General features: G+C 38.0%; 1 protein-coding gene across 3 annotated transcripts in view; it reads left to right on the forward strand.

The window, feature by feature from the left end:
- The first annotated feature begins 515 nt into the window (after positions 1-515).
- The window catches only part of BRD10 (bromodomain containing 10), a 59,845-nt gene continuing 33,209 nt past the window's right edge, over positions 516-27,151 (forward strand). For 2 of the 3 annotated variants that reach the window (XM_083816570.1, XM_083816571.1), the window contains exons 1-4: positions 516-1,432; positions 3,990-4,190; positions 10,786-12,218; positions 25,986-26,062. In XM_083816570.1, the coding sequence (XP_083672696.1) occupies positions 981-1,432; positions 3,990-4,190; positions 10,786-12,218; positions 25,986-26,062 (2,163 nt within the window). In that variant the 5' untranslated portion in view covers positions 516-980. Of the gene's footprint in view, positions 1,433-3,989; positions 4,191-10,081; positions 10,115-10,785; positions 12,219-25,985; positions 26,063-27,151 lie in introns of those variants that run through there. The other variant, XM_083816572.1, reaches the window with a different exon arrangement.

Consider the following 27,151-nt stretch of genomic DNA (forward strand, 5'->3'; position numbering starts at 1 on the left):
GACCCCCAGCTCCCGACACAGCAACCGGACCCTTGGGACAGTTCCATCTTTCCATTTATTGTTTCTAGCAGCCTCTGCTCCTGAAGCCGCAGCTGTTTCACATAGCATCTCTTCAAGTACTTCCACACGTGGAACCGAACGCTTTTACAAACTCCAGCTCACTTCAGCTGCGGAACACCTTTAATGAGACACACACAACGTTAACTCGGGACACGCGCTGGGAGGAGGTGGGGGGGCGTCCTCCGAGGGCGTCTCTGCACACCGCTCGCCGGCGAAGCCGCAACCTCTTGCAGAGCCCGGGGCTGCGAACCCAGCGGAGCGGCGACGCCCCCGCGCCGAGCCATCGCCACACGCCGGGACCCGCCCGTCCCCCCCCCCCCCCGGCGCGAGCACGCGCACCAACCCCCGCCGCGCGCGGTCGCCCTCTGATGACGCCACCTCACCTGGCGCCCATAACACATCCCCCCCCCACCCCTCCCTTTTGCGGCTGGTTGCGCACGCGCGCTAGGCGAGGCGCCGCGTCCCTTTCTCTCGCCCCCCTCTCCCCCCCCTCCCGCCCCCCCCCCCAACGGCCGCGCGGGGCCGTTAACTGCCGGCGGTGCGCGCGCGGCCTCCCCTCACTCAGCGCGGGGCGGGGCCGGGGGAGCCCCCTCGGGGCGGGCGGGGGCGGCCGCCGAGGGCGAGGGAGCGGCCGCCGGGCGGGGCCGTGCGCGGGTCCGGGCACGGCAGGGGGAGGCCTCCCCCACCCCCCCCTCCTCCTCCTGCTGCCGCCGCCCGGCCGCGGCTGGGGGCAGGGCTGAGGCCGCCGCCGCCGCGGGGGAGCGTGGCGAGGGCCTGACGCGCGTCTCGGTGCCTCGGTGAGGCCCATGCCGCCCCTCCGCGCGGCCGGCGGCCCCTAGCTGCCCCCCGGAGCCGGCCCGGCGCTGGCGGCCCGCCCCGCCGCAGCCGCCCAGGCCCCGCGCGTGAGAGGAGCGGGAGACATGGACCCGGAGCGGCCCGCCGCCGAGGAGCGGGGCGAGGATGGAGACGGTGCGGGAGGGAAGAGCCTGGGCAGCGGCTGGGAGCAGAGCCTGAGCCCCGAGCTGCAGCAGGGGTACCGCATCCTGCGCGAGTTCCTCCTGGAGAAGTACCGGCCGCTGACAGCACCGTTTTTAAAGCCGCTCGCGGATCAGGCGTCCATAAAGGAGGAAGGAGGGGGTGGCTCCCTCTCGGGTCCTTGTAGCAGTCAGTCCTTGCCGCCGGCTGGAATGTGGCTGCTGAAGATGGAAGAGAAATTCCTCGGTGGGCAGTACGCAGGGATAGCAGATTTCGTGGGTGACTTCCGGCTCATGCTAGAGACATGTTACCGGCTGCATGGAGTGGATCACTGGCTCTCCAAACAGGCCCAGAAGCTGGAGATGATGCTGGAACAGAAACTGGCGCTGCTGTCCCGGTAGGTGTAGAAAACTCTATAGCGGCTCTGGCATATGCCGTATGCATAAAGTAGAACAGGAGGGTATGGTGTTTCTTTTTTCTTTTTCTTTATTTTTTTTTTTTTTGTAGAACATAACCTTCTGTTTCTCTTTATGTAAAAAAAAAAATACTATTTGAATCGCTTATTTAAAAACAAACAAAAAACATTTGAATGGTTCCCGGTAGGATCAAACATTCAAGCTTTCAGCACTTCTACAAAGAGGAGTGGTGCCTACTGGGACCATTCAAATATTAAAAATGTTTTGGAAACACCAAAGCTGGACATGCTGAAATGCAAAATAGGGGTTAGCATTTCCTGACTAAGATTTTACTTCTGAAAGAAGCCTTTTAAGACTATGGAGACACAGTTGTTTGGACAAGATGTCAAATGCTCCTTTCTTTCCTTTATGCTGGTAAAAGCAAGTGACGCTGCCCAAATTCTGTATGACTGTCTCTTTAAAATTAATACCCTTCTCAATTTAAAGTAGATGATACATTTTATATAGTTACTGTAGTCTGTGAATTTCTTACTGCCTTTGAGTAAGAATAAAATGCTGAGCTGAAGCGCTTTCGTTGAAATAGATAATTTAGTGTCAGAATATATTTTGGAAATATACATGATAAAACAGAAGGTAACACCTGGCATATTGTAGTTACAGGCTTACATGGCGAAATGGAAATTGTGATATGTTTAAGCATAAATGCCTGGCAGGAGCTTGTTTCTCAGCCAAAGCAGCTGACCATGGAAGGTTTTCAGGCCATATTGTACAAAGCCCAATTAAAGTCACAACTGAAATACACGTTTTCTCTTGAATTTGACATAAGCACAGCTTAGTCTCATTAAAAATATGGTGGCTTCTTACAGTGAAAGGTCCAGTAGTCTTGCATGTAACTTAATGTTTCTCACATTAAAGCTGAGATGTTTTTTTTTTTTTGGGAGAGGGTGAAGGTGAACAAGAAGGAATGGTATTAGGAAGTACATAAAGCTGTCCATGTCCATCAAGCTTAAACTTGCTAGCAACACAGAACCTTGCTGCCAGCTGGTAAGAAGAACCTTGTCTGTACAGTGGGAACACTTGAGTGCTGTGCAGAACTCAATTGAATAAGACTCTGTGAACATGTACTGTGCTGCTGTTTCAGCCACCATGCTTTTGCATAACTGTAGCTTTGGGACAATTTGGGAGTAGATGGGAAGAGCTGAACCTGTGATAGGATGTGAAGTTTTACCTGAGAAAATTAGCAATATCAATTTTTAAAATAAATAAATAAATCCTTGCTTAAAGGAATTACTGCTGGAAAATAAATAGCTAATCAAGCAGAGCTTGAAAGATTCGCCCCAAGTTCATTTCTGTGTTGCATGATGGCAGTGTCTCAGCTGTACTGAAGTGAAGGGTGTTTTGTGGAAGCCTTTGTTGAATGAAATGAATACTTACTGGACTTGATAGGACATGAGAGTGCTCAGTGCCTTTTTATTAGAAATCGCATAAGTCAATTTATGTGACGTGCCGTCAAATAGCAATATGTATATTTACTGAAAGAAAATTGCTGTTGTCATTCTTTCACAAAGGCACATTCTTTTGTTTTAATCAACAAGAAATATTAAACAGCCTAAAGGTTATTCTACCTTGATATATAGTGAATCTTCTATTAACATTTCAGGGATTTGTAAGGAGTGCTTTTTTTTTTTTAAAGTCTGTGTATACTAGCTTGGAAAAAGTCTAAGAACTGTAGGAAATGGAAAGGATTATGGAATCTAGAAGTCTCAAATTTTGTATCAGACAGATTTGTTTAACAGAATTGGTTTATTTGTAAAATGAAATACCAGAAGTAGTTCTTGTGATGATCATCTTTGCTTCCTTTCAGATCAGTGTTTCACTCAATGTTCCTTAACAGCAATAATGTTGATTGTATGATTCTCAGATATTACAAACCACAGAAAATTACCTCAGAGGGGAGGTTGATTTTGGGGGGCTGGATTTTATTTTTTTCCATCCTGTTTTCAGAGACTATGTGGTAGTGTCACTTCTCATAATGGCTGTGCTGCTGTACTTTGAAACATTGTATAAGATGAAGGGTAATTGCAGAACCAACTTTGTGGTGCGGTGGCCTACATCTTTAAATTTTCCAATTGAAATAAACTGTTTAAACAAAGCAACAACAATGAATGCATACATTTTCCTCAGTATTTTTAGGTATCTTCTGAAAATTCTAGTTTCTTATCTCAAGTCTTGCGGAAGTATTTTCTTTCCAAATATTTATGGCTTGAAGTGGGAAATCAATTTCCAAATAATATTTGGTTAATTGAGATAGGTATCCATCATTCTTAACAGATACGAAAATATCTTGTTAATTTATTCGTTTTAAGGTTTACAATTTCATAATGGAATTTTCAAAGTCAAAAAATGGCAACTCTGGTGAATGGCGGGTGAACAATAACTGTTTTAGTCCTGAGTAAATATGTTTGATCTATGGATGACGTTGAAGTACAGTTGGTAAGGGAAACAGTAATTGTGAATTGACTTGTATTTCTCTTGTAGGCATTTAAGAGAGAAAACATCAATAGCAGTAACATCTAGAGGATGCTATGGGCAGGAAGATGAGAAAGGAACACCATGCACTTCAACAAGACGTCGTTCCACACCTCGCAATTTAGTAGGCTTGTCAGCGGGCATGTTCGAGTCTGTGATGGTTCAGGTTCTAAGGCAAGAGGAACAGCTGAGAGCAAAAGAAGAAAAAAGGTAAAAGGGAAAACTATTTTGTTCCGTCTTGAAATAGCCATATCATCTTAATTCTCTAACAGAGGTAGCTCCTCAAGGCGCCTTTACATCACTAAACTTTGTAATGTTCTTTGTCTTTAATTCATGAATGAACCCAGACTTCAGCACAATGCATCCACAAATAAAGGAATTTGTTTTTGGTTTATTACCTTGTTGAAAAAAAATAATAAAGCAATATAATCTTTAACGGTGCCATAATATAATCTTTAAGGGTGCTATTATTTTCAGATTTTGATACTTTAAATAGTAACTGAAAGCATCCACAGCAATATTTCTGGTTAGCTCAGTTGTGATTTATTGTAGTTCTTCAGCTGTTTTACATGCAAAAATTAGATTAAAAACTACCAAAATGATCACAGAACTAGACTGTAGCATGTCAGTGCTTCCCTCTCTGATAGCTGGAGGCAAATTATCTTTGCAAGTGCCATTCCTGTTATGTCACCAATGTGGCACTTCACCTTGCCAGTTAGGTAGCAAATTTACAGTGTGTACATAGTAAACTCTGTGGGATTTTGCAGTTTTCAAATCTCTTAAATTTAAGAGGTATGTAATTCAGGCAGTGTTTAAAGTTGTTTGTGGCGTGCTTTGCTTTGAGAAGCTCATAAATGTGTATACCTTAATAGTAATTTGACAGACTGTTTCTGAATGTGGAGCGTGATGATAACTATTAGCTTTAGGAAGCAAAATGCTCCAACTATTTCAAACTTTACAGTTTTAGAGATTTTTCCCATATATAACCAACGCATGCTCATTTTGCAGGCAATCATCATTTTCAGCAGATTTGAAGCAATACAGTTTGGCTGAGTTGAGTGTGAGACAGTACTTCTTTCCTAGATAAGATAGTGTCTTTCTTCTAATCTACCTCATGCTTTGTGAAAAGCAAAGATCACTAGGGTTGTTATTTCTCTGGTAGAGTTCTCATGAGCTGTGTTCAACTTTGTGTTCAAGATATCTGAATTTGGTCACACAGCAATGAAAGAGGACATCCTGATAGGATTTCAGTTAATCCATACAGTCAATAGAACCTATCTACTTAAGTTTTTTCCTTTCATACACCTGTTTTAAGCACATTCCTACAAAACTGTAATAATTACTGGTTACATCCACGGATCTGAATATACTCAAAAGTCCCAGATCCTGTGGGAAGGATGCTCCATGGCACTGATCTTACAGAATCTTCTACAAGAGCAGAAGAAGTTCATAACTAGCTTGCCTCCTTACGCCTTATGATTTTGCACTATGGCACTTACTAGTAAGTAAAAACAATGTGTCAGTAAATAGCTGGTTGGATATTACTTGGAGTATATTGATATACTCAAATAATCATGCTTTGGATATCTTTTTTTTATTTACTAACAGGTTGACCCTGTAGTTACTTACACCTCTCTGTACCAGTTGCTTCTCAGCTCACCATAATGCTCACCATAATGCAGGTGTTCAGCAAGTACATTGTGAAAGTGTTTTATGAAAAAAGATTTGGAAATTGTAAGGCCTATAAAATTAGCAGTACATCATTTATATCCATGTACTATTGACAACATGTGCAATTTTCCTTAGTATTTTTTATATGTAGATGCACATTCTTGCAACACTAAGGTGAGGCACTGTTTTCCTTCAAAAATGTATTGCAACTTCCTAAGCGTATTTTGGATTATTGATAAAATAATGGATCATGTTGAATATATTTGTATCCGTTATAAGGAAAAAACGGTTAATCAGTTTATTTTTTAGAAATCTGATACACAAAGGTTAGTACAGAACAGGTACTTTTCAAAACAGCATGCAAGATTGCAGCCTTGGGTAGCTTACTGGAGTTTTCAGTGCCTTCCTTCTAGTTAACCCATGCCAGCATTCCATAGAGCTACAGAGTTCGTCGGTTGGCAGGTGCCCGTTTTCTTACTGAATTTGCCTTTCAGTCTCTCTTCATTTTTTGTAATGAAGTTGAAGTTTGCTGAGCTGAAGTTATTTTCATCTACTTAAAGCTTGTCCTAAATTAGCAATGAAAACTTAAGCAAAAATATGTGATAATTAACAATTATCCACCTGTTCTTCAGGCCACAAAATGTTAATGAAGAATTTATAGTTGTTTTAATGTATTGCAGTAATATTTATGGTGTAAACTATATTCTTAGAAGTAAAGCACTACTTGTTTGGATGCAGTTTATTTTATTGATTATTAGTATTGGTTGTTTCATTGAGTCTTTTATCACAGTTCCTAAAAAATGGAATGTCCAAATCTATTGCTGTAATATAGGCTATCCCATGTCTGAGTATAGTTATGAATGAATGTGATGCTCAACTCAGGTGGGTGAAGCATTTAAGTTTTTAATTTCTAATGTACTGAACTTTTCTTTCCTCCCAGTCTTCCTGTGCTGATAATTTTTTCCCATAATATTGTGTGTAATATGGTAGTATAACTTGTTTGTGTGTTGGCAAATTGGTTGTGTTTGGACAGGAACACCTGTTGTTTACCCCGTTTGAAAGTGGGCAGCTTGGCATACAAAAAAAGTACTTACTTTCTGGCTATGCAGCTGACTTGTCAGCATACACATGCTTTTTAGCTAATAAGCGTCTTATTAGCTAAATAGCTTAGACTATTTAGCTGCCTGAGTTACATACTTCTAGCCCCAGGTAAGCAAGGTTGCTAATGCTGGAGCCTTGCTATAGAATTCAGCCTTGTTGGTAAAGAAATTGTCAATTGAGGTCCATATTAACATGTAATCCTTTGCTTTAGATACTTCCTCTCATAAGGCACAGGAATCTTATGATGGTTTCTGTTGTTGTTGGGTTGTGTTTTTTTATATAGCAAGCTTTTCTTCAGTTGCATGTTTTGAAAGAAAATCCCAAAGTGTGATTCTTCTGTTCTTTTCTGTAGTTAATTTTGTACAGATCCTGCTCTGAATCTTTTTGTTATTTCTTATATAGTTATACTTTGTAGATAATTTTTTTTTCTTGTTGTCTATCCACTTCTTGCACAGTTTTAGTTAGTTATTTATTTATAACCTCCCCCAAATGATACATTCATCATGGTAGATCCAACTTAGAAGATGCCTTTGCATTTCACTGTTTTGCAGCTGGTAGTTTCTATATGGCAGTAAAAGCACTTTTTTTCCAAGTACAATTATAAAAACATCTGATTTAGTTTTCTTGTCAATCTTACTTAGGAGCTATCTTTTTGGTAAATTGTTCTAATGATCAGAATATCAAATATCTTCTTTGAATTATTAGTTACATTTCTCTGAGGTTCTACTCAGCGGCTTAGTTACATGATACTTTAGTAGCATATTAATACAGATACTGACTTACATATTATTTAACAATAATTGAGGAATTACTACATAATTGGAAATGCTTGCCTCTTAAGGGGCACTTATATACCAAAGCATAGGTATGGATTCTTACTGAAATAGTTTAAAAACCCTAGTGAATAATAGAAAGTAAACTGGTTTATTTCAATGGGAATTAAGTTTCTGTTTGGCTTTGGATTGTTGAAAATTATATGAGGCACCTCATTGTCTTTATCACCTCTGAAAATGTTGTCCTTAAGTTTCACACGTTTGCTAAAACATTTGAAGAATGCAATTTAGGTTGCAGATCAATCATTTAAATTAGTAAATCTTTGAATTAGGTGTACTTATACAGTCTCAATTTTGCCTTTTATGAGGATGTTGTGAGCAAGGAATGAACTGGGTCCTGTGGAAAAATACTGAATATGTGATAATGTGATGGAAGACTTTACGGGTGTAGAATTAAAGTAACAAAGGCATCCCCATATTTGCGTCCTCCTAACCATTAAATGTTAATTTAATTTAGAATAACGCCTAATATTACTATTTTGCTTTTAGCTTACTAGTTTGTTTTTTAAAAGAATGTTTGGAGAAACTAATTATTGTAGAATTAAAACAACTTCCTGTACCTTGCCATCCAAGTTTGAATGCGTTACCTTTTAGCATAAAGCAGTACGTTTACCGTGTTTGGAGCTGTCAGACAAATAATATGGATTCATAACCGAAAAGAGAGTTATGAAAAATGATTCAATTTCTTAGTGGTTTTAGGAGTAAGTGGGGGAAAAAGTGTATCTATAATCTTGCCTTCTTTCACATCCAAATGAAATTTGTTGCAGGTGAGAATTAATTAGCTGTTGAGATGTGTCCGCTGACTTAAGGTAGAAGATGGTAAGAAATGTGGGGAGTTGTATCTGGACTCTGTTATAGGTAATCCCTCTACTTAGGGAGCATGACTGCTGAGTTTTAAGGTCAGGTACTATGCTTTTATCCACTCAAGAGCTGCAAAACAACTGCTGCAGATGTGTTCCAAGAATATTTTGTCTTCTGTTCATCTGGAAATGTCAGCCTGACCTTAGGATGGTTTGTGTTATTATTATAAACACAGTGTAAGTCTGCAAACATATTCCTGATAAATGTAAATAAAACTAGGAAACAACAGTTTATTAACAATTGCTGTCAGCATAAAAGCCAAATGTTTGTCCAGAGGATTTTTCAATGTAAGGATGTTTATCCTGCTAAATATCAAATGTTTTTTTCTCTCTCCCCCCTCGCCCCCCCCTTTTTTTTTTAAGGTGCTCACTTTACCGATGCAAGTAGTATTGTTGACTTTACTCGTTTATACACCTAAAATGGCAAGTGAGATTTCTGTCTTTAGGTCACATTCATTATATTTTTAAATCAGTACTGCAAAGTGGGATTTTGCCTTTAGATACCATTAGTTATATGGTTTGATTAGTAATGTATTGGGAGATTGAAGGTGGGAATTTACTGACCTATTTGCATTTTAATTTTGTTTTACATGAATCCGTCTTAAGCATTTGATTGGTACATAAACAACAGGGATGCACATAATTCGTATTAAAAATTTCTGACCAAGTTTTGGTAACAAGTCACTTGAATTTTAATTATTTGTAGTAGATAAAACTGTTAGTGGAATCTTTCTATGTCACTTTAAACACACAGAGGATGAAAATTTTTATAGTTTGTGGTCATGGCATATTTCTCTTGCATGACATCAAAATGTGCACCAAACTAGTTTTGTCACACTACTTGAGATTGACATGTTTAGATATTACTTTGAATGAGAATATGCTTATTCTTCATGCTAGAAAACCACTAGTAGGTTCACATCAAAAGAAGGATTTTAATATACCATTATTCTTTGGCTGAATTTGGAAAGCATTGCTGCTTTAAATGGTTACATGACATTTATTTGATACTTACCTATGAAGAGAAGTAATTGGAGGTTAGCAATCTGGAAATGAGGACGTGAATTCCAGTATTAGTTCACATCAGTGATATGCATAGGTGACTGTTGCTAGCAGTGGACAGTGATAGAAGCTTTAGAGGAAAAGATATGAGAAGTTTTGGAATAGCTCTGAAAAAAAATATCCTGAAAGTACAGATGTATGCTAATCCTATCTGCTCTGGTCATGCCTTGGGGCAAAAATGTTTGTTTACCATTTAAACACAGAAGTAAAATTCCTCCTATTACTAGTAATCCTTGATACTGTTACAATTAATGCGGATGTCCTATTTGTCACTTTGGAACTAAATTAACATATCCTGTGTTCTAGTAAGTTAATTACCTTTAGCTTACTATCTGAAGTGGCAGCATTTTTTCCTCTTAAACTTGTTGCTTTTGAATGTCATGATGAATTTGCAAATAAAAGTAAATAGAAGTGCTCAATTAGTCTTTTCATATTAGTTTTGTATATTGCTGTCATGTTTCCTCTTGCTAGTGTTTTGTATAGAGTCCAAGATTTTTCAGAAGTTTTATGGGACTCTGATTACCGATAACCTCTTTTTCTGAATACCCACTATTTCTGCTCTATCCTTTTTTAGATAGGGGGACCAGAACTGAATACAGTTTTTCAGGTGAGGGCAAACCATTTATTAATGTAATGATGTTTTATTTCTAGTGTTATTTTCCATCACATTCTTCATGCATCCTAATATTTGTTTCCTTTTTGACCACCATTGCACACAAACTAGTAACAAGCCTATTCCTTGGAGAGAAATTCACATTCTTGTGTTTGAATGAAGCACTTAAGTTAGGCATTCATATTTGTATACTGAAGAAGGGAGTTAAAAGGTAGGTGACATGACACAAGCCATGGGGCAATAATTTGAAAGTAAGTTATCTGGCATTTGTTTTAAGAGATTTTTATATGGGTAGGTGACTACTAAAATACTGGTTTTTGGTGATACTGAATCCTGGCAAAAAGGAGAGATGTGGGGACTAAAGGGGATACATGTTAAAAATAGAAAAATGAATAAATAATTCAGCACATCCAAGCTGTTGCTATCTACCAGTTTTTTCTTATGTTTTCCCCTTTTTAAACTAGTGGTGATGAGAAATAAGGGTCTATAATTTCCCATTTTGGTGCAGTGGTGCATTGTGTAATACAAAACTAGATGAAAATTTTATGTATTGTGTTCTGTATTACTTTAAGATGTGTTTGTCGTGCTGTAGTTCTGATCTGTTTTTCTTCCAGTTTCTTTTAATCCACCTGATACCTGAATTTTTGTTAACTTTCTCCTAATAGGATGAGAGAGCAAGAAAGAAAAGAAGCAGAAGAAGCTAGTCAGAAAGAAATAGAAGAATGGGAAAAGTCACTTTTAGCTCAAGCAGCACCTACAAGGATGGAAACAATGTGGGAGATTCCAGCTATTGGTCATTTCCTTTGTTTAGCACAACAGATTTTAAACCTACCTGAAATAGTGTTCTATGAATTGGAACGTTGTCTTCTGATGCCTCAGTGTAATGCTTTTTTATCTAAAATAATGACTTCTTTGTTAAGTCCTCCTCATCGCAGATCTACATTACATCGCAGGCCAACACTTTCTTACAGGACTTGGGAAGCAGCACTTAGACAGAAAGTTCAACACTGGTATAATGTTGTAGGGCAGACTGACAATCCTAATGGCTCTGCAGAAAAACTTGGATTGTGTCCCCAGTTTTTTAAAGTCCTTGGAGAAGTTAATCCCTTACAGGAAAAACCATTTCACGAACTACCATTCTACCAAAAAGTGTGGCTGCTAAAAGGTCTCTGTGATTTTGTGTATGAAACACAAAAGGATGTTCAGGATGCTGTTCTAGGACAGCCTATCCATGAATGCAGAGAAGTAATTCTTGGTTATGACTACTTGGAGAATGCTTATGTTCATTTTCCACAGTTCTGTGGTGCAGATGTTCGGATTTACAAACAAAAACCTTTTCGGGCTCCTGAATTCCCATCTCCTCCCATCAAAGTTAAAAGAGTGCCACGTATTAAAGTGGAGAAAGCAAAACATGAATATGTAAGGAAAAGCAACGGGGATGTCAGCTCTGGTGGTAGAGAAGAGCTGCTACCTCGTTCCAAGACAGAAGCAGGGAAATGTGTGGATTCCACTGTTAGCTGTCCAGAAAAAGATAAACGTTTAGATAGCTTTAGTGTCACTACAGAGATCAAGATTAACTGTGAAATGAAGACCTCAGGAGTCAGTGACATCAAAAAAACTGGTTGTTATAAAGAGAACTTGAGGAATTTAATTAGTTCAGGAGAGATTGTTGGCATGGCTGGTGACTTTAGTTCAGGAGAAAGAAAGCCTGCAGAGAATGGACAAGGTTGTGCTGAAATGGCCAGAGTAACAGTTGAGATCAGTCCATTCAAAGAGAACACGCTGAAAGCTTGCCAAATGCTTGTCAATGGCACTCATAATGACAACCAAGAAATAGATTACCACAAATCTGCTAAAGAAACAATGCTGGAGAACTCACTTCAAAAAAATAAGAAAATAAGTAAGTTGCGGGCAAAAAAGAAGAAAAAGAAAAAAAAGAAGTTGAAGGATATTCTAAATGAAAATCTACAGAAAAAAATTGATGATTTGCAAAGAAGGCGTGAAGTTCATCTTCATCCATTCAAATCTTACAAATCTGAGATCCAGAGCAAGTTGTTCATAATCAAAAAGAAAGCAAAACACAAGAAGCACAAGTCTGGTAAGTTGACACTTTTTACCCGTAATAAAAATTAGGGGGATACTGATTTGTTTTGAACTTTCCTTCTTAGCAGATTTGTCAGTATTTTGTTTTGTGAAATGGGACAGCATTATTGTGTGATGTTGTTCTGATATTAATTTTAGTGTGAATGCTTCCGTTCAATAACACAAGCATATAAAACAGGCTCATAAGGTAATTAAACCATGATTCATTTCTATAATTTATCTAGAGAGAACATAACTCATTGGAAGAGCTTCAGAGAGTAGTGTCAAGTTATTCTATATTATGTTATATCACATCAGTTTTGGCAATGTTCTTCCCCTTTCTGATATTAGTACTTTATCCAAGTTACAGAGAAACGTAGAGTAATTGCATGAGATCATGATTCTAAAGTTGTTACTGCTAGAACTGTGCAGTCTTAGGTCACCAAACAACACTGCGTTGACTGTGGGCCTGATAATATTTCTGCTAAGTCAAACAATTGAGATTAAAATGCTATTTGCATAAATTCTCTATGACTGATGTGGACAGTATCTTGTTAAGTGTTTTAGGTGGGTGATACATAGTCCAGATTTCAGTTAACTTTAAAACAAATAGTAAAGTCATGAAGTCGTTGAGTCAGTTTAAATTGTCTGTTAGCTGCTGTGTTTTTGATGTCATGTGAACCACCATAAAGCTTCATCTGCTATCCTCTTGAGTCATGGTTTAAGCTACCTGTTTAAGGTTTTAGCAGACTGCTTCAAACACTGTATTTTAGGATGCAACAGTCCTGGTTTCAGAACAGTGTAGACTGGAAGGTGAAATACTGTTTCTAGCTGTAGAACAAAGAGACAAAAGCAAAAAACTGTACTTAAAAACCATCTTTTAAAGAATAAGATAATTCAGTGAACTGTTGCCAATGCATTTTAGCTAGAGCATGAGTGGAAATTTAAAGCTAAGAAAACAGGTTATATTTTAGATGTCAAGTATTTGTGCAGAATACCCAAACAACTGTTTTACCATCTAAATCATGAATTCCTCCTTCCAGAAAATGTCAATGCCCACATCTAAACATAAATTTTAAGAGTTACAATTTATTTTCAAATATGTAGTATTTAGGAAAAGTAATGTATTTTGTATTCAATTTTGTGACTGTTAGCTCTCCAAATGTATTACTGTTTTCATCTTAAAAACAGACAGCAAAATAAGTAACAATCCAAATTGCAAGTAAGAGCCTTTTCATTTAGAGAACTATTTAAAGGGGAAAAAAAGGGAGGGGCACCATTTTTTTTTTTCTGAGGAAGTATTTAAATCATGTCACCTTCACTGGAGGCCTTATTATATGTTGCATGCTTAAAAGTCTACTTTCTATGAATTATGCAGTCCTGAGAACAAATGGAATGTTTATTTTTTTAATAGACTATGTTTTGAAAGACTACTACCGTTAGCAAAACAATGTCATATTTGGAAGGAGCTTTTGAAGTTAATTGTTAGAGGTGAGGTTTACTGTGATAACTGCTTTTCCTATGTCATTTACAAAAATATGGAAGGTTCAAAAAAGGTTCCTGTTTTCCTCAGTCTTGTTACCTGATATACTTAATAGCATGTTAGCAGAATTCTTTTATAGTTAAAAGGTTTTTTGTTATTAAGGATGAAGAGAAAAAAATTGAAGTGCTGTTGGATGAACTGTAAATGCTGACATGACTTTTTTTAAAGAAATGCATAATTAACAGTTCTCACAGAACAAATGTGTTTATATATCTGGTATATATTCGACGATGTAATTTCTGAATACTTTCTTATTTTAACTTCTAATTTGTGGTCTCTAACATTAAAGAATTCTTGGTCTTGAGTAGATCAAAAACTTAATCTTGCACTGCTGGTGGAAACTGTAATGCTAATTCTAATATAGTGAATAGCAATTCCTGAGTATAGACACGTCTTTCAGTTCTAATTTCTGTCTTTAACTGATACTCTCTCAAAAGAGAACCTTCTTCCAGTCAGTTTTCATTTTTGTATGTTGTGTTTGGTGCATTGGATAGTAAAAGTAAAGATGGAAATCCCTGGCTTTTCCTTAATCCTTACATATATTTACCAGTATAGCTAGAGCTTGGATTTTACAGTTTCTTAATTCCAAGACTTATCTAAAGTTGGTCTAATACTGGCTTGTAATGGAGGTGATTTATCCAATTGTCATTTTTGAGCTTTGTGCTGAGTTTTATTAGAAAGTATTTTCATATTCGCATTTCACACACTTTACACCACAAAAACTGTGTGAGTTAAAACAGTTGTTCTTTCAATTGTAATGTGTGTCTTTCATGAATGAAGAGTAAATTCAGCGGTAGGATGCTATGTGCTTCGGTTTTTCCAATTCCATATTTTGTCATAAGGAGCTTAATGTCACCAGAGGTAACTTAATGCAGAAAACAATTCCTGTATATTTTAAAGTTTCTGTAACAGTAGACCAGTATCTACTGAGAAATAATGCAGTTAGTCATCTGAGCTTAGGTTTTAATTATATGTATTTTTGTTGTCAGAGAACACTGTGGTTGTAGAGTTACTCCCTTTGATTGTCACTTTCAGACAGGAAGAAAAGTGTGTTAGTACAGGAGGAAATCCAGAAGAGATGAGCAGAGCTTTCTGCCATGTGTTCTAACAGTGCTTGCTTGGAGTTTCGCAACCTTAACACAGAGCTCTTGTGTCATTGAATGACAAATGATGGAGATTCCTCTTCTCCACTTTGACTTTTCCTGTCTAACGACTTGATACACTGTATAGTCCCAAATTATGCTGACATGACATCTTTGTTTCCATTCCAAAGGAGAATGTGAGACATTGTTTGTCATCTGTAGGTGACAAGCAGTTCTGAGCATGATACGAAAGGTCCTACAAATTTGGTACTCATTTGTCTTTTCTCTCTTAATCTTCGGGGGATTTCCCTTGTTGTTCTGACCTTGCAGGAGGAAAGCTTTCTTAGAGGATTACGGATCTATGTGATAGTTTACCTTCCTATGCTTGTGAAATCTCCATTAGTCCTACATGTGTTCGGCTGAACTGGATAGGAGAGGATTAGATTGGAGGAAGGAACTCATGATAATGGCATGCAACAGGAATTGCTTCTTACTGTTTTGTCATTTTTAAGGTTAAATAGTATTCCTCAAAGCTCTTCTAAAACTTTTGTTTTCTTTGACAATATTCTTTCAGTGTAGAACAGTGAAAGTAACTTGGTAAAACCTCTTCTGAATTCACAAAAACACTGATTTAAATACACTCATAGAAATCATTGCTCTTTTTTCTCTCTTATACTTTTAAGGAATATAGTACAGATCATCAGGAATGGGGAAGTGAGTACCTTTCCTTAATTTTTGACAAGGTATTTTTTTTTCAGATGGATTTTCTGAGGCAGCTAAATTTGAATTACAGTTCATGTTTCAATTAACATGATTGCCAAATTACTGGCTTGCTGTAGCAGTGGTAAGGGGATACCCAAAACATGGTGTTTATGAATATAGATTGGCTGGGTAGTTTTTAGCTGAAAACTTTTCATAACTACTGTGAGCAAAACTTACTGGAGAATATGACCATGTTTTAACTGTTGCCACAGATATGGAACTTCTTTAGAAGTTATGAAATGGAAGATGTAATCATGTTACTGAATCTGTATCTTTGATACAAGGTTGTGATTATTACTGTGCCAGTGTTCTGAGTCAGTATTGCAGACAGTAGTACTGAATATGAGGGGATGTGTAATCAAGGTCTAACCTCAGCATAGATCAGAGTGTTTAGTGTTCTGAAGTCAGACTTTGACTTCCCACATCTTCACACCTAGAAGGTAATAACATTCTTCTGGGAAGCTCAATGTTTGTCTTGCTGTGCATGTAGACAAGGAGTGAAAAGGCATCTGAAGAGCAAACATTCTTATCTTTCAAGAAGGTGATGAGTTATAAACGGTTAAGAAGTGAATGTCTGTGATAGAAGGACAGACTCATGTGAGGGTAGTTCTGTAAGCAACTAGCATACTGGATATCCATTTAAAATAGATGTTATTACTGGATTTAGATGAACTAGGATGTAAAACCATGATTCGGATGGTGTCAATTGTAGTAGGCTTGATGGATCTTAACAGCTACACTGAAGTAGATCATGGGGAACAGCAAAGTTTGCAGTGCAAAGCACAATATAAAAGCACAAGAATTTTAACTGTGTACTTGAAACAGGGATTGGATGAAATTCAAAACATCCAGGGGGTTGAGAAAACAGGAGGGATGAGAGGCTGCTTTGATGTGCCTGAAGCAGATGTTGAAGTAAGTGTAATTTCAGTCTCTTATATTCCAGTTGGTGTAGAAAACCCCAATATAACACACATCTGCTGTAATTTCAGCAATTTCTTGAAAGATTATCCTTTAGAAGAACCTTAATGAAAATTCTATACCCTATACTTGTGCTCGAAAAGGTTAATAGCAATCTATCTGTTTAAACTTTATTTTACAGTATTTTTATTTCATCAGAGTATTTCTTTAAGTATTTGGGTATTTTTTTTTTAATTTATTTTTTCAGTTTTGTGTATGAGATAAAGCTCTACCTGAATGTGAATGAATGAATTTAACAGCCTGGCAGCAGTTTTGTAGTATCTGGTATACTGTCCTTGGGGGTTTTGTCTTCACCTTTGTCTTCAGAGTGGAAAAAACTTTGTTCTAATGGTGTCTTGCCTCTGTATCTGGAACAGCCCATTAACAATGTTGAAAACTTTAAAGGAGGTGTTCTACAAATATTTGTGGTTTCTTTTCTTTTGCAAGTTGTAACAGTGTTCTTGATGCATCAAGCCGCAGTGTCTGTCAACTTTAATAAACCTGGAAACATGTACAATTGGATTTACTTCCATTGTTCTGTAAGTCAGCATTGTTAATGCACTTGTTCAGACCTGCATTGCTGTTTTAACTATATAAAAGTATATGCAAGGTCAATGTGGAAGATTCAAAAGTTTGTAGTAATGCTTCATTTTCCAGATCACTGCGTGTTATGTTTTATGAAAGGAGAGATGCTGGGGTCAAGATAGAAGATCAGGAAAGCAATAAGAAAGCAGGACATGTTCAGATCTTGCCAAACCTTTGAAAGACGTGATATTTATTACAAATTTGCAAAGAGGAAAACTCTTGCTGTTTTCTTGATTTGGGAACAGTGGAGTTGCATCTAGAATGCAATGAAGAAGCAGGAATTTTTGCAGTTTAATGTTAAAACCACCTTTCTTTTTCTGGGGAAATAAGGCTCTGCTGCATATGCTGCAAAAATTGAATTACTACTCTATGATATTGTCATTTTATAATTTGAAGCACTGATTGACGTCTTCAAACAGGAGCCATAAGGTCTTGAACATTCATAATGAAGTTCTACACAATCTTTAGAAATATTCCCATTTTCAAGGCAAGATGATTTACATTATGATAACTATAAATGGGTTGTATTGCTCTTGCTGAGGTAATTTACAAATGTCAAGAGCATTTCCAAGAATTTTCTCAGACCTGGTTAAAGGGCTCTTTTCTAATAAAATGTTGATTTCCAATAAATCTTCAAATAGAAGTGTTCAGACAGCATACTATTTAAAAGGAATAAATGTAAAGGGTCTGTGAACTCTTTTTTCACTCTCAGCAATGACTTTGTTAAACAAATGTCTTGATTAGAAATCATAAATCTGTAGAATCATAGAATGGTGGAGGTCGGAATGCTCCTGTGGAAGACGTCTTTTCCAACATCTGTGCTCAGGTAGGGTCACCCAGAGCAGGTTGTCCAGGACGTTATCCAGGCGGATTTTGAAGATCTACAAGAAGAGAGACTCCACAACCTCTCTGGCCAACCTGTGCAAGTACTTGGTCACCTGCACAGTTTAAAAAAAAATAATTCACTGATGTTCAGGCGGAGTCTGCTGTGTTTCATTTTGTGCCTACTGCCTCTTGTCCTGTCACTGCACACTACTGAAATGAGCCTGGCTGTGTTTTTTTTGCACTGTCACTTTAAGGATTTATATACATTGGTAAGATCTCCCCTTACCCTTCTCTTCTGTAGGCTGAACAGTCACAGCTTTCTCAGCTTTTCCTCATAGAAGAGGTGCTCCAGTCCCTCCATCTCTCTGGCCCTTAATTTGACTCTCTTCTCCACATCTGTGTGGCCAGCACTGGCTCCCACACTCCAGGTGCAGGTTCACCAATGCTGGGCAGAGAGGAAGGGTGATCTCCCACCACCTGCTGGCAACCATTTGCTGCAAAGGCAAGCTGTGTCTTGTTCAACTGGGTATCCAACAGGAACCTCAGGGCCTCTTCTGCCAAGCTGGTCTCCAGCTGGGTGCCTGGGGTTGTTCCTGACCAGGTGCAGGTCTTTGCACTTCTCCTTGTTGAATTTCCTGAGGTTCCTCCTGTCAGCCCATTTCTCCAGCTGTCAAGGTCCCTCTAGATGGCAGCATGACCTCTGGCATGTTAACTGCTCCTCCCAGTTCTGAGAGGGTACACTGCAGCCATCATCCAGATCCTTAGTGATGGTGTTGACCAGTATTGCCCCCAGCATTAACCTGTGGTGTGTACCACCAGTTACTGGCCCCCGAGTAGACTTCGTTCCGTTGGTCACCACCCACTGGGCCTGGCCATTCAGCCAGTTTTCAGTCCACCTCACTGTCTGCCCATCCACCCCACAAATCAGCAGCTTGTCTCTGAGGACCTTCTGGGAGGCAGTGTCGAAGGCCTTCCTGAAGTCCAGCTCGACAATATCCACTGCTCTCCCCTCATCTGTGAAGCTGGGCATTTTGTTGCAGAAGTTTATCAAGCTGGTCAAGTGTGGATCCCTGCTGACTGGATTGCTAGATGAGGAAAGTAGAAAGAAATGAGAAAGGTCAAGGGAGGTGATTGTCCCGCTCTACTCTGCGCTGGTGCGGCCTCACCTCGAGTACTGTGTGCAGTTCTGGGCACCACAGTATAAAAAGGACATTAAACTGTTGGAGAGTGTACAGAGGAGGGCTACGAAGATGGTGAAAGGCCTGGAGGGGAAGACGTACGAGGAACGGCTGAGGTCACTGGGCCTGTTCAGCCTGGAGAAGAGGAGGCTGAGGGGAGACCTCATCACAGTCTACAACTTCCTCGTAAGGGGGTGTCGAGAGGCAGGAGACCTTTTCTCCATTAACACCAGTGACAGGACCCGCGGGAACGGGGTTAAGCTGAGGCAGGGGAAATTTAGGCTTGACATCAGGAGGGGGTTCTTCACAGAGAGGGTGGTTGCACACTGGAACAGGCTCCCCAGGGAAGTGGTCACTGCACCAAGCCTGTCTGAATTTAAGAAGTGATTGGACTGTGCACTTAGTCACATGGTCTGAACTTTTGGGTAGACCTGTGCGGTGTCAAGAGTTGGACTTGATGATCCTTAAGGGTCCCTTCCAACTCAGGATATTCTATGATTCTATGAAGTAATGATGAAGGAAAATCAATAACAGTCAGCACTTAACTATCAGTTAGAAATCATCCTGTCTATTGGAATTGAGAATAGAACAGATGATAGCTCAAAACAGAAGTAATTCACAGAAGTTGTATTTCTTCTGCTTCATTCACTCTGATGATCACCATTAATTTAGAATTTTAAATTAAAAAGCAGTGATGTAAAAATTGTTCACTTTTGAGTTATTTTTGTTCATTTATTCTGTTGGGGTTTTTTTGTTTGTTTATTAAATACTGTCTTTACCTAAGGACTTGAGTGATACATGAAACCAGGAATACATTGTTTCAAGCAGTATTTCAATGAGTGCCCTCCCATAGAACATTCAGTTACTTTGAAATCTACTTTTCAGAGAACAGCATTTATTTCATATTTACTTTATTGCTTTCAGCTACCTCTGTTACTGGCTTATGCTGATACTCAATGTACAGGTTTCCTTCATCATCCTTCAAACTTCAAAACTTGTCTAGTGGGACAGGTATCTAGTATCCAAGTTAAAGTATCCAAGTTGTCCAGTATTCAAGTTAATGTTACTTGTGTGTGTTTAATACAGTTTGAAGCTTCTAGGGGTGAGCAGGGGCTTGCTCTGTGGGGAAAAAAAAAGGTATTTTCCTGCATTCCTGCTACAAGATGGAGTTTGTTTTTATTTTAAAAAAAAAAAAAAAAAAGGGGGTGTAATAGCTGAAGTGTTACACAACTGCACTGTCCTTTAACGTAGATTGAAAGCATATTGACAGTGTACTTGTTTCCGTTTGATATTCAAGTCGTCGTGTCAGCAGGTGAAGTCAGGAAATGTACCAATTCAGCTTTTGTGCTGTGATGCCACCAGCCCTGGATGTAGGTTGGTATCACATTATTGGAGAGAAATACTATCTCAAATTCCTAGAGTGTTTTTATTTTCTATCCATAGATAACTGAATTAGAGTTTAATTTAGGTTAATATGTTGCAGTTTGCTTGAAAAATAAGATGTTTATTTATTTTTCCCCTTTATTCTCTGGTAGAGAATGAAAGGAGCACTCATTTGTTGCACATTCTTGATGTGTTCACTGAACACGGAAGGGCACTTGCCTTAGATGTCTGTGGTTGTCCCTTCCCTAATCTCACAAATGGCTTAACTCTGGAAATGGAATACAAAGAGCTGATCCTCTGCTGCGGTATGGGAGGGGAAAAGAGGTGAGAGTTGCAACTTCTGTCCAAGTAAGATGTCTCATATCCTCTTTTCGTCTGAACTGAAACCCAAGTGAGATATGGAGCCTGTTGGAAGAATCAGTGTGGAGACATACTTAGTAATCATGGCACACTTGAATCTTTGTAGTGGGTGAATAAAAGTTTATACAGGAATAATGTAGGCTGACATTTCCTAGCTTTAGAATACTTCCATTTGTAGCAAAGTAGAATTATTTTAATGTATTTTTGATCTGTATATATTTGAATACAAATCAGTCTTCCTTATTCAGTAATGTTATGGTATAATTCCATTAAGGGGAAATAATGCTTTTTTTTTTTTTAAAAAAAAGGAAGTGCTGACTTTATCACAGAATCACAGAGTCATCTAGGTTGGAAGAGACCTCCAAGATCATCTAGTCCAACCTCAGCCCTAACACTAACAAGTCTTCCACTAAACCATATCACTAAGGGCTACATCTAAACATCTTTTAAAGACCTCCAGGGATGGCGACTCAACCATTTCCCTGAGCAGCCCATTCCAATGCCTAACAACCCTTTCAGTAAAGAAGTTCTTCCTAACATCCAACCTACACCTCCCCGGCGCAACTTTAGCCCATTCCCCCTCGTCCTGTCACCAGGCACGTGGGAGAATAGACCAATCCCCACCTCACGAAAGCCTCCTTTAATGTACCTATCGAGAGCGATGAGGTCTCCCCTGAGCCTCCTCTTCTCCAGGCTGAACAACCCCAGCTCCCTCAGCCGCTCCTCATAAGACTTGTTCTCCAGACCCCTCACCAGCTTCATTGCCCTTCTCTGGACTCTCTTGAGTGCCTTGATGTCCTTCTTGTAGCGAGGAGCCCCAAACTGAACACAGTACTCGAGGTGAAATTGAAATTGAAGTTAAACTTTATATAAAAGCAAAGTACAGTACAGTGTTAATCTTCATTATAAGTACTGCCATGTAGCAGAAACAGGAATAAGACTACACTAGTATCTAATTATTAATCTTTATAAAACATTTATTGAGTACTTGTCCAAATAAGTATTTCTCTACCAAACAAAAAATAACTTGTAACTATTGGAATGGAAGGCCATTGTTAGCGCCTCCAGATGGTAGGTGTAACAGTAACTTCCTTTATGTAGTTGCAACTACTGAAGGAGAAGACCTCCTCAGTATTTCAAGATCATCATCTTCTTCAGTCTTCTTGTTTTGGTTTGGGAAACTCTTGGTTTATTTTGATGGGCAGTGTTATCATTTCATTCTTATGTGATTAGGGAGGAGAAGCGTGAACAAATAGATTGGGTGAAAGCATTGTCTGATTTATGTTCCATCTCTGCAGTGCAGCCTAGAGTTACTGATTACTATGCGTTTGTTACTAATGTACGTATACCCTGCAAGGCAGTCTTTCAAAGAGCCCCGGGCATAGAAAAGTTGGTTGGAAGGAACCTCTGGAGGTCACGTAGTCTGGTTCCTTGTTTAAAGTACTACTGTCACAGATGCCAGATCATGTCAGCTGTGACTTTGTCTAGCTATGTCTTGAAGACCTCTAAAGATAGAAATCTATTTATTGAGCCACTGTTCCTCTGTTCCCCTATGAGAATTTTTGTACTGAAATGACTGGACATTCAGTGGCACAAACTGCCCAGAGAGGCTGTGTAGTCTCCCTCCTTGGAGATAGTCAAAATCTGCTTGGACACAGTAGTGGGCACCCCACTCTTGGTGTCACTGCTTGAGCCAGGGAGGTTGGACCAGATGACCTCCAGAGGTCCCTTCCAGCCTCAACCATTCTGTTATTTTGTGACTACTTTATCTCTGTGTAGAACTACTATTGAATGGTTTCTAAATTACAGTTAGTAAAAACAGGAGACTGAGAAATGGGAAACAGGCAGGGTATGTTGTGTCAGTACAAATAACATGAAGAAAGGATGCATATCAGCTTCTTTATTAGGATTTATTTTTTATTTATTTGATTATTATTTTTTGTTGTGTTTTTCTGGGTCTGATTTTTTTTCAGCAATTAAATGTGTACATTGAGTATGCTCTGAAAGGTACAGTGGGCTATGGTTCAAAATACATCTAGTTGCTCTCGGTAATGTCACTTTTTTTGTTAAGTGAGTCATTTAAGCCCTTTTAAACAGTCTCTTTACCTAGGTTTATGGGCAAGAAAGCTCTAGCAGATTTCAGTGGAGTGGTTTGAGAAATTGCCACTCACAGGGTGCCTGTTCAACCCCTTACTCTACATACAGGACTGGCGGTTTAGCTTAGTGACTGGGTTCCGTGGAGGTAGGGCTGACGTGTTCGCATGGCCGTGCTCTGTGTGACAGGGCCAGTACTAGGCAGCTGGTGGAGGCTGACACCCCTTGCCATTGCTGGTTTTGCTGAACGCGTCTGCTTGTCATTTTAGAATCTAAACTCCAAGATCTCAATAGATGTTTACTGTAGAAATCTGATTCTTCATAATTTTATTAAAAGACATTCCCACTTAAAACTATTCAAATTCACTTACTTGTAGGTACCAAAGTTAGTCTGGAAACTGGACACAGGTGAGTTTATCCCAGGAAGTACTAAGTAAAAGTTTCTTTAAATCATTCCTTTATCACCTTTGTTTTGTTTTGTTCTATTTTGAAGCAAAAGAACTTGGTGAATGAGGAAAACCATGAGGAAAAATAAAAAAATTACTTTTTTTTTAAGAGCTTATCAATACTATTGCTATAACTTTTCTTCTTTTGAATTTAAATAAGTTATTTTACAAGGATGTTATTAAGGTACAAGATGAGTTTCCCAAAGTTAGTTTGCTATATATATATTAATTCTCTCTAGTAGTGCAAATACGTGTTGTTTTCTTTTTTTTTGTTTTGTGATATGTGGTAGCACAGGACATAGGACATCTGGTGTGTGTATAGTCTTAAAGTGGGAATGAGACTGCAGTGCTACACTGTACACGTATATTATTAGTTCAAAGAGGATGTCAGCTAGGGAGCTAATTATGTGGGTCTTATGGTACATATATTCTATTATCCATATTTTGATAATTCATAGATTGGGCTATATTTCATTTCTTTTTTTTTTTTACCACTTTCTTTTCTAAAAAGACTTTTTTTTTTTTTTTTAAATCTTGATTCAGATTACACTGTAGATTGGGCTCAATTTCCTTGTGCTTCTAATCAGTTTTTCTGTTCTTCTTGTTCTGTCTGTTACCCCGTATCTTTCCTACTGCATGTACTTTAGGTGTTGCTGCAAAGGAAGAAATATTTACTTAAGCTTTTGGCTATTAATTCTTCATTTTTCTGCTGTTTCAGAAGGGAGTACTGGGGCAAAGAGAGAACACGTGTCTGTTATCTACATTACATTTTTCAAACTACACTGCATCATACAGCACCTGAAGCTGAAAATATGAAATATTTGTTTTAAAATATGTTGAAAATACTGAAATAAAATTTTCATTTTAATTTTAATCATATTGAGATTAAAATTCTTTCTTTAAAGATGAAGCAGGATAGTATGGCAGTCCCATGTTTTTATTTCTTCATGTTCTTGCCAGATAACATTGTTTTATGGTTAAGTAACCACCATATGTCCAGACTTCTTTTTTAGTCAGTTTGTCAAGAAAGTTTGTATTAGATGTCTGCTTTAGTTCATTTATGAACACCATTATTCTTAATCATAGCAAATATGTTTTGAATGCAGCTGATTCCTTAAAATATATAATAAAAATGTTGATAATTCATTTTTTTCATGTTGTCAAAATGTTTGGGTCATTGTTTTAGTAAAACATGTTTCTTTATTTTTATCACTTTTCCTGTAATGTGAAGTCTGTGATCACTTATTTTTGGTAGTTGAGAGCTCTTTAAATTTTGTTACGTGTTCAGTATATGGAGTTTCAAATCAGGGTTGACACCAGCAGTCCATCTATCCCTGTGCCCTGTCTTAACAGTGTTTTATTTCAGATTCAGGTGCAATGTTCAGGAAACCTCACAATGTAATAAGTGGAAAATAAAAATTTGATTCCTCCCCTCCACCCAATATTGGTTAATGATTGATTTTCTATCTTGAGATATGACGAATTTCTCAATGTGTTTTGTTTAATTATACATGTATAATTGTGTGTGTGTGTGTATGTACGCACATCTTTGCACACACAAACAAGCATCTATTAGGAAAAAATGCAATCCATGCCTATTTTTCATAAATACAAATACCAAATCTGACTTTATTTGTGTTAAAGCAAGTAGTCTGTGATGATTCTATTTGACAATTAAATCAGCATAGTTTGTATGACTCCTTAGGTTTTTAATTACTGCTTAGGACTCCAGAATGTGAGTACTGGAATAATCTCATGGTGATGGTTTTAATCTAAATGAATAGGTCAAAGTTTGCCATAAGAATGTAGAAATAACTATAAGAATCTCCATTATCTTGAGTTTATATAAGACTGGGTGATGCAGCCGCTTGTTTTGAGAAATGTGTGTAATCTGTTAATCCTGGTACTTTAGGCAGTTGACCACTTGCTTTGTCTTCAGGAAGTTTTGTTGTTACATCCATATACAGCATAATACAGCATAGCTAAGTTGGAAGGACCTTAGTAGGAAGGTGTTTTTTTCTGAAAACTTTAGGCTTTGCCACTACCAGAGTAACCATATCAGTAATCCGATTTCATTGGTAACTAGCATATCCGTTTAGTGATTTCTAGATATTGCTTGTGCTTTGAGGGTATTTTTTACTGTAACATAAAGAGGTCCCAGACCCTAATATGTAGTTCACTTTGCAGTGTCAGAGAACATACCTTGCAGGTAAGATACTGTATTTCTTAAGTTTGTGGCATTTTGCTTGTTCCAGAACACTGATGTGAATGTTTATTCTGTGAATTAAATTTCTTGCAGTGTTACCTTAATTTTTTGGTGGTGTATTATGAGCATTGTAATGGATTTGTTCTTTTTCTTTATTTTATTTTTTTTTGAGAAAAGACTTCCCCACAGATACTTGTAGTTTAATGTTTGCTATTGCTGCGTCTAGTTCTGATTCGTCATGTTTACGTGACTCACCGTCAGCCATCTGTTAGTTATAGTTTAACTTTAAAGTCTGTATGTAATTTGGTTTTATTAATGAAGTACAACAGCATTATGAAGCTTTTCTCTTTTAATCTTAAAAGGAAAAAAATCGGTATCTAAAAAAGCAATCACAAAGAAGAGGAAAGGTGTCACAAAGTCTGCCATACCAGAATTTCAGGTAAATGATTTTAATTTTTGTTTTAAATTCTTGAAAGCTGAATGCCTATATATTAAGTCCTTTACTGTCTTACACAACTTGGAAATCCTAATCAAAGGTAAATTTCCAGATTAAAAGGTTTAATTTAATAATGTTTTTAAACATGCATTTCACATTTTCTGAATAGAAAATATTTCAGCATTTTTTATTCTATGCAGCTTATGTAGTGTTTCACAGTATTGTTTAAGGTCCCAGATAAATATGATGCAGGACAAAACATGGAAAAACAGTAGTTGTTCATGGAATTTATAAGGTAGATATAATTTTCCAGGATAAAATTACTTGTGTTATTTTTTTGTGTTGTCATTGTTTTTTGTTTTGTTTGTTTTGTTGTTTTTTTTTTTTTTTAGTGAGGTGTTTCATTGTGATCCTTGAATTGAATTCTAGCTTAACTTACTGAAGGCTTTGAAAAAAAATCTGTATGTCCATGTGTTCATCCTGTTTGTAACTTTTACCTCTTATCTGCACATGACCTTTAGACCAGAGAGCACTATGCAGAGAGTGGTAATTATAATAATGTGTTTTTTATGGTACTGTAACAGAAGTATTAACGTACGTAAGTTGTAAGTCACCATTTATGTATGCATACTTGCTTGAATTGAAGTTCTCCTTTGGTTTTAAGAATAAAACTTTTTTTTTTCAGAAAGCAGTCTGTGCTTTTCTGAGTCAATAGAATCTCATTAAGCTACGACTGTTCTGTAAAATCCTCACAATAAATTATTTTCATCCATTATGACAATGTGTTTCAGGTGGAGTTACTAGAATATCCGGTGATAAAATTGGTTAGTAGTCAATATTGATTAAGGACTGATATTTAAACGTATTCTGACTTTCCTCTGTGTATCTGTGGTAGTGGCTAAAATCATTCCAGAGAACTCCAAAAAGTAGGTAGTGTCTAAAAATTTCTGTTTTTTCTCAGCACATGTATTGCATGCCATGGATGTACATAGTTAAGTTAGAAATGGGTTTTACATTATTAAACTATTGCATTTAAATAGCCCATCTAAAGCATTATCTAAAACTTAACCTAACTTCTTGTCTAACCAAGGT

The sequence above is a fragment of the Anser anser genome (genome assembly GCF_964211835.1).
Source record: "Anser anser genome assembly, chromosome: Z".
In the NCBI taxonomy this organism is placed as follows: domain Eukaryota; kingdom Metazoa; phylum Chordata; class Aves; order Anseriformes; family Anatidae; genus Anser; species Anser anser.